The 8,906-nt window shown below is 40.2% G+C and overlaps 1 protein-coding gene across 1 annotated transcript; it reads left to right on the top strand.

Moving 5' to 3' along the window:
- Positions 1–5,167: 5,167 nt before the first annotated feature.
- On the top strand, positions 5,168–5,689 carry LOC128070139 (late histone H2B.L4-like). Its single transcript, XM_052663443.1, has one exon. The coding sequence runs from the start codon at positions 5,168–5,170 to the stop codon at positions 5,687–5,689; it is 522 nt and encodes a 173-aa protein (XP_052519403.1).
- The last annotated feature ends 3,217 nt before the right edge of the window (positions 5,690–8,906 follow it).

Here is an 8,906-nt window from a genome sequence, read left to right on the forward strand (position 1 = left end):
CTTGTACTTCGTATCTGATTGTTAGTCTTTACAGGCTTCCATCTTGGTTTATAATTTATGCTGATGCTGTCATTTTGGAGGGGGGAGTTGTATCTGCTCGGGAGGGGGCCTTTAATTGTAGGAATAGTTGTAGAAGCCTCAATTAGGGTTAAGCTCCTCTAGATGCAATTAGATTTGCATTTGCCATACGTTTGCAAACAGAAATTACTTGGGCCATGCTGACAGTATTAATTAGAATACCAAAGCTACATCAGGGCACTCTTTTGGTTACAAATTCTTTATCAACATTTTATTCCTCACCCATAGCTAAAGACAAAAATTAGAATTTTCTTTGGTCCTTCCTTTCTTATGAGAAAGAAAGTCCAGTTTTTCACTATGGGTATAGTCAATTAATCAGTTAGAATTATGTGTGTGTGTCAGCTGTCTATTCATTTGAGCCACTTTTCAAGCACATCTGAGTATTTAAAATACTCTTTAACATAACTTTATATATTACAATTTATAATGGGAACATTTAAAAAATTTTTAACACAATTTCCAAATGTGAAATGTAAATATCTGTTAAAAATATGAACCATCCTAAGACCACTCAGTGATAATCACCTGATACCTAAGCTACACTGCAAAGTTCTAGGCAACCTTCACACACATACCTGGTGCTGAAAGGGCCTCTTTTCTTGTGCGGAGGTCTAGCAGGACAGACTAACCCTTTCCATGGTAGCTCTATGTCCTCAAACAGCAAGGCAGAAGGACATTCCTTCTTAAACCTTAGGCTGGTAAATGGCCTAATACAATTTCCACTAGTTTTATTCATTGCTCAAAATAATCAAAGGCTTCATCAGCTCAAGAGGAGGGGGAAACAGACAAGACTTCTTATTGGAAGGAGTACTCAGGGACAAGCAATATTCCTGAATCTAACAGCCACTGAAATCAAAGTCAAGCTTCCTGCGATATTTTTGGGTGGCATACACAAGGTAAGGCTATAGAAATAAGTGTTTTGTTCACTATACTATGGTGATTTCTTTGGATTGGCTTTCTCTTTACTTACTACTAGGAGGGGGACACCTACTATTTAGTGGAATCGTATACTGCATGCCACAGCTTTCACACCAAAGTGGACTGAAATTTCTAACCATTATAGACATCGTAACCATTTATATAGACAAAGAAACACGCAGGTAGACAGCAAGGAGAATGTAAGTACAGATTTCTTGGTGAATGGAACACAGACGGACCTGGCCTGAATAACTAACTTTTCTGATTTAGGAATACAGAGTTTTCTCATATGCCTCATGGCCCTCTTCTTTCTGGGTCCTCTAATATCTGACATTTATTGGTAATTCGCCTCCTCGATTGTGAAAAGTGCATATCCACAGAGTCATAAATGGAGCAGTTTTGAGGAAAAAAATTAGGGAGAGGGAAAAGCATAAAAAACTGCCCTTGTATGATGTTGGAGATGGTTAAGGGAAACACTTTATTATATGTACTTCACTTGAATTATTTTCCAAAGGGAGATATGAGATCAATGGAGGTTATTCTTTTATATCGAGATATTTCCTACCAAGCAGGCTCATCAAGAGAAGCATGGTTTCTGTAATCCTCTGATAGAATCACACAAAGGCAAAACCATGCATAATACTGGATCAGACTCTCTTTTTATTTATTTATTTATTTTTACTTTACAATACTGTATTGGTTTTGCCATACATCAACATGATGGAAGAGGCAGGAAATGTTCCCATGTTTAGTTCAAAATCCGTATCTCCTATGGCTTGAATTTGTGCCTCTAAAATGAATATATCTATGCCATAAACACTCATATTCATATGTGATCATATTTGGAGATGAGCATTTACCAAGCAAACAAGTTCAAATATGTTCATTAGAGTAGGTCTTAATCTAAATGAGTTATATCCATATAATAAGGGAAAATCAGACATAGACACATACACAGAGGAAAGAAAATGTGGACAGGTATATGGGGATTTCAGTTATCTGCAGGCCAAGGAGAGGCCTCACACCTTGCATAAGATCAATTCAGATGAAACCTTGATTTGGACTTAGAACCTCCACAAGTATGAGAAAATAAATGAATGTTGTTTAAGTGACCTAATCACTAGCATTTTGTACAGGAGCTCTAGAATGCTTGAGAAAGTGTTGAAAGTGTTACTCGCTCAGTCGTGTTTGACTCTTTGTGACTCCATGGATTGTAGCCTAGCAGGTTCCTCTGTCCATGGAATTTTCCAGTCAAGAATACTGGAGTGGGTTTCCATTTCCTACTCCAGGGAATCTTCTGGACCCAGGGATTAAACCTAGGTCTCCTGCATTGCGGTGGATTCTTTACTACCAAGCCATTTCCTAATACTGATAATATATATAAATGACTTTGATTAGTTTTAGAAGACCAACTATAAAGTAGATAATTGTGCTTGTTACCCTACTGTCAGAGTAGATAAATAATCAAACCTGTTACCTGCTGTCACCAGACCTGAACACCCCAGGAAGACAGTTATTGGTTCAGTCAGGAAAACCTCACTGTAGAGTGGTTCAGTGACTGTGCCTACCAGTTTGAGTCCCTCCTTGGCTGACATGGAGTCAACATGAACTTTTTTAGTTTCTCTGACTGAATGAATGCTCTCACCATCCCTATAATGTTAAGCTGCAAATCATGAAGGTTTTCCACTTCAAGAACAAGAGAATGAGGGGTGAAAAAGAATGACATTAGATCAGCTGAACAAGTTAGGGTAGAAACTTGTGATTCTAGGAAGTGTGAAATGGGTTGTTGTTGTTGTTTTTTTTTTTTTTTCCCTGAATTTTCTGTTGCACTTAACTTCTATGCTGTGCCGGAGTCCTCTTTTTATGTGAATCCATAAACAACGGTAATGTTGAGAAGGTTTCTGAATGGAGTATGCCTATCCTATCAACACCATCATTCGTGAGTTGAGACCGGCAATTGTTATTTAAGCTGTGAAGCCATTTCCCTTATTTTGCCTTCACAGTGATCCACAACATTGCAAGGTGATTGCTCACTAGGCGCTCTTATTTCCTCAATCATCAACTGAAGTGAATAATTACCAGTGTTACTCCTCCTTCCAATCTTCAACATCAAACTCTGCTTTTCCCATCTCCATCTTAGATTTCCTGTGTATCAGAGACTTTTGAGGTCCCAGTTATCCCCTCAAAACCCAATTGTGGTTATTTTCATTGGTTTTTTTTTTTTTTAATATAACTGATGTGTTCACTTAATGTCTGAATTTACAAATGTGAAAGAAACACAGCTCATTAAAATATCTAATGGAATCTTAAAATGACTTCCTCCACAACATATGTATTATATTTAGGTCTTCAGTCCATTTTGAGTTTATTTTTGTATATGCTGCTAGAGAATGTTCTAATTTTACTTTATGACATGTAGCTATCCAATTATCCAAGCACCACTTATTGAAGAGACTGTCTTCTCTCCATTTGCACATTCTTGCTTTTTTAAATTGTAGATTAATTGATCATGGACTGCAAGCATATGCAACCAGTCAATCCTAAAGGAAATCAGTCCTGAATATTCATTGGAAGGACTGATGCTGAAGCTGAAACTCCAGTACTTTTGACATGATGTGAAGGACTGGCTCCTTGGAAAAGATCCTGATGCTGGGAAAGGTTGAAGGCGGGAGAGAAAGGAACGACAGAGGATGAAATGGTTGGATGGCATCACCGACTTGATGGCCATGAGTTTGAGTAAGCTCTGAGAGTTGGTGATGGACAGGGAAGCCTGGTGTGGTGTAGTCCATGGGGTCGCAAAGGGTCACACATGACTGGGAGACCGAACTGAACTGAACTGACCATAAGCCCATAGGTCTATTTCTGAGCTCTCCTGTTCTACAGATCCATGTGTCCATTTTTGTGCCAGTACTACACTGATTGGATTACTGTAGTTTACTGTTATAGACCAAAATCAGGGAACCCGATTCCTCCGGTGCTGGTCTTCTTCTTGAAGACTGTTTTGGCGATTCAGGGTCTTTCATCTTTCCATACAAAATTTAAAATTGTTTGTTTTAGTTCTGTGGAAAATGCCCTGGTATTTTCACAGGAATTGCATTGAATATGTGGATTGCCTTTGAGAGCACGGTGTTTTTTTTTTTTAAAGAATATCAATTCCTCCAATCCATAAACAAGGTAGACCTTTCCCTCTGTTTGTATTATCTTCAATGTCTTTGATCAGGGTCTTATTCTTTCTAAGTACAGGTCTTTCACCACCACCTAGGTACATTTATTCCTAGGTGTTTTATTTCTCTCTCTTTTTATTCTTTTTCTCTCACTCTGGTGGTTTTTTAGCAATAAGAGTGATCATTTTTTGCGAAATAACCATTATAAATCATTAATCAATTCCAGATTGTGTGGTATTTGGGGGATCTAAATAATGTTTAAGAAAACAGTTTAAAATTCGCAAAATGTTAAATATTTTTAGTAAGTATCCCTATTTCTGTTTGTGTTCTGTATTTGGCAAATGGGATTTTGTCATTCTCTTCATAGTGATCATTGTCTTTGATGAGTTTTGGAGATAATAGCTGGTCAACTAATTCCTATGATTTTCAGGAGCACTGTGCTGAGGATGTCAGGACATTTCTGCTCCTGGCACTGTAGGTCAATCAGAAGGAAAAGATTCTGTGTTGGAGTAAAATGTCCACCAAGTGACCTGAGTCATTCTGATGTCTGAAAGAGCTTGAGTTATGGAGATCAGTCAGACTCTTTCAGGAAGCTCTAACTGATTATTACATTTTTCAACTTAGATGACTTTGGTGACATCTTTGAAACTTCTCTTGCATCAACAATAGACATAAATCAGCTGAGGTGAATAGATGACTGGCTGTCTCCTTCATGGGGCAGAGTTCAAAGATTTTCCTGGTGGAAGTCACGGAAAGTTTAAAGATACCACTGAGTTTGACTGACTGTGTGGTTAAACGTGGGGGAGGGGCAGTGGGAGTTGGGCGTGGAGCGTCCACTGTCACGTGACATGGGCTGCCATAGTAACAGGCCTCCTGCCTTGCATTTTATCCAATCAGAGATGGACAGTGTTTGTGACGTCAGGGAGGGCAGGGCTTATAAACTCCGCCAACTGCCTTCAATTCCCGCATGTCCTTTCTTCTGAGTAGTGGGGACTGGTGGCTCTGACATGGCTCAACCATCCTCTGACAACTCTGAGGAAGACCTGGGCACCAACGAAGCCGGAACCGCCAAAACAGAGCCCTCTGAAACGGAGTCCTCTGAAACAGAGACCTCAGAAACGGAGCCCTCTGAGACAGAGACCTCGGAAAGCGAGCCCTCCGAACCAGAGCCCTATGATGCTGAGCCAAAGAAGGCGAAACAGAAGACAGCTAAGGGCCGCCGCCGCCGCCGTCGCCGCCATCTGGACAACTTTGCAAGCTTCGCCACATATTTCCCCAGGGTGCTGAGGCAAGTGCACACCGGCCTGAGTCTCTCTCACGAGGCCATGAACGTCATGGATTCGTTCGTGAAGGATATGTTTGAGCAGATCGCCGAAGAGGCCGGGAGCCTGGCCCGCTCCAACAAGCACTGCACCATCACGAGTGGGGAGATCCAGACAGCCGTGAGTCTTCTCTTGCCTGGGGAGATCGGCAAGTACGCAGTGTCCGAGGCCACCAAGTCGGTCATCAGATACAACACCCGCAGATGAACTGCCTCATGACCACTGCAACATCGCAAACCGAAGACTCTTATCAGAACCACTTGAAGGGAAAAGACCTGTAGTGATAAAGAGCCACGTCCATCCACTCTGGCTTCTTTACGTATGCCCTACTTTCCATCTTTAAAACTTTTCCATCTCAAGGAAAACATTAAAAACCTCATCAAGTGTGCTTCAAATACGGTCGGTTGTGTCATTTGTTTGATGGAAAAATCGTGTACTTTTTTCTTAACGTATTGCAACTCGTCACTTTCCTAAACGGTTATTTCTATTCGTGGTTTATCAGTCAGCGATTTTAAGGATCTTTATGGTCAAAATTCTTTCCCTAAAAGTTTCATTGGCCTTTTTCATTTTCACTCTCCCACCTATATTTAGGTATCGTCCAGGGATTTTTATATGGGATATGCTGCTGCTGCTACTGCTGCTAAATCGCTTCAGTGGTTTCCAACTCTGTGCGACCCCAGAGACAGCAGCCCACCAGGCTCCCCCGTCCCTGGGATTCTCCAGGCAAGAACACTGGAGTAGGTTGCCATTTCCTTCTCCAATGCATGAAAGTGAAAGTGAAGTCGCTCAGTCGTGTCCGACTCCTAGCGACCCCGTGGACTGCAACCCACCAGGCTCCTCTGTCCATGGGATTTGCAACCGATAAAGAGCAGTGTGTGCTTCCCGGGTGGCTCAGCGGTAAAGAATCCGCCTACAATGCAGGAGTTGCAGGAATGGCAGGTTTGATCCCTGGGTCAGAAAGATCCCCTGGAAGAGGGCATGGAAACCCACTCCAGTAGTCTTACTTGGAAAATTCCATGGACAGAGGAGCCTGGTGGGCTACAATCCATAGAGTCTGAAAGAGTCAGAAACGACTCAAACCACCTAGATGCCGGCATCCATTTCTTGGGGCTTCGCAGTTGGAATCAGTGGTAAGAAACTTGCCTGCAATGCAGGAGACACAGGAGCCCCGGGTTTGATCCCTAGGTGGAGAAGGTTCCCTGGAGGAGGGCATGGAAACCCACTCCAGTATTCTTGCATGGATAAGCCCCATGGACAGAGGACCCTAGTGGGCTACAGTCCATGGGATCACAAAGAGTCTGACATGACTCAAGAGGCTTTAGCACACAGAGATGCATCCATTTCTTGTTGTGGGACATGTCTCTAGCTCTTTGCATCAGTAAAAGAGGAGGAGGATCAGCAATTAAGAGAAATAAGATGACTCCTTCTTCTACCTCAAGTATTTGACTGCTAATGCTTAAGAGAATATTTACTGAATTTAATGTCCATTGTGTTTTCTTCTTGGTGCATTGACATTTTTTTTCTATAGGTATATTGCTGAATCTCAAAGTAGTTGGTGATTTTCCTATTCCTTTTTTAAAGATTGATTTCAAGCTTACTTCATCCTTGGAGAGAGATAAAGCACTCTGAGATTTCAGTCCTTTGTAATTTACTATGGTTTTCATTAGAACTTAATATTTCATTTTATTTTATACTACTCATTTTGAACTTGAAAATAAGCAACAAGGATATGCTGTACAGCACAGAGAAATACAGCAATTATTTATTAATAAATGTGAACAGAGTATAATATATAAAACAATTGAATCACTAAGTTGTAAACCTGAACAAAAAATATTGTAACTCGCAAATACATTCATAAAAAATTTTAAGTTAAAACAAACTTTTCAGTGTGACAGGATTTGGATGTGGAAATCTGAGAAGGATGTCACTCTCAGCCAAACAATGAGAGAAAAGTTAGGAGGAAATACAAAATTCCAACCTTTCCTTGATCCCAGTTATAGTGTCTTCTCTAGGTCTTCCATGATAGAGTTCTATAAATTCTAAATTATTTTCCTAGTATTTTAATTTCTCATTTTATTCACCTCCCAATGTGTATTATGGAATTTTTCAGAAGCATTTTATGTGTGATATGCAACAGATATAGTGAAGAATGTGATATACCCACCCACTACCTCTAGTATACTTGTCCCACATATCCCAGTTTATTTATTTATTTTCCACATATCCTTGTTAATCAAACATTTAAATATATGAATGGGGGTGGATATATAATACAGAAATGGCAAAACAAATATTTCACACACATTTTAATTTTGTAATTCCCTAGGTTTTGAAATTGTTTTAGAAATTCATAGATGTATCTAATCAGTTATTTTCTAGCAGAGAATCTTTTGCTCTTTAAAACACAAACTCTCATGACTGCAATTTTATATCCATCAGAGCAAGTCCAGAGAAAGCATTTCAAGCATCTATCTCCACTGGTGCAGCCAGTGGGGGACTGGCAGCCTTCGAGCCACAGCTGCTGACTCAAAGTGTGGTTGAGTGACCAGAGCTCAAGAGATAATAGCCTTTCTATGAAAATCAGACTGCAGATTGATGGGGAAGGAACTGTGGTACTGTGCCTATTCACTAAGACACTGCTATCATGCTTTGTGTATTTTGTGTTTGTAAATACAGAAATGCAATAGGATCACTGTTGAAAGATGTTACCGATGCAGCATAATTGGTCTAGAGAGTGAAGACTGGGAGTGTAAGGGAGGACAACACATAAGAAATCTAGAGAGAAAAAAAGAAAATTGGAATTTTGTTATTGTTGTTGAAGGTGGAAGGGGGAGTAGCGATCCTGATTATACACTTTAGTGGGCCCTTTTGGAAAGAAGGGCAGCTAGTGCCAACACCCAAATGTGGTTTACTGTGAAGAGGAAATGAGGGGAAACCTTCACTGCTTAATCAACAACTTATAATTATCAATGCATGGAAAATAGTATTGATAGGTCAAATATACCTCATTGAAACTCTTTTCTCCATTACTTGTGTTATGCAATTCATCTGAAGTGTGGATTCAAACACAGTGAATGAATAATTAAATCATTGTAAGGAAAAAAATTATTACAGATTCTAATCAACTCAGAAAAAACTTAATCTTCTAACTGAATGGTTTACTCTAACTTGTTCAGGTGAACCATCTCTTTTCTTGTCCAGGCTTTACTCTTCAAGTTTTGAAAATGACACCCTTAGTGATATTCCCCTCTGATGGTGGGACGTCCAGTCAGAGAAGTGCAATGGCCACTCTGCTCTGAATTAGCCAATCAGGGACCAGCCTGAGTGAGCCACAGCCATTGTTCAAAATGTTCATTGTCTGAAGTTCAAGCCAGTTTTCCAGCATCCATGGAGTATATCCCTTCCTGGATGTTCAGCTTTG

This window comes from Budorcas taxicolor, chromosome X (assembly GCF_023091745.1).
Source record: "Budorcas taxicolor isolate Tak-1 chromosome X, Takin1.1, whole genome shotgun sequence".
In the NCBI taxonomy this organism is placed as follows: Eukaryota; Metazoa; Chordata; class Mammalia; order Artiodactyla; family Bovidae; genus Budorcas; species Budorcas taxicolor.

Coding starts and splice junctions, on each gene's coding strand:
- LOC128070139 (XM_052663443.1), top strand. CDS start 5,168: ATGGCTCAACCATCCTCTGACAACTCTGAGGAAGACCTGGGCACCAAC.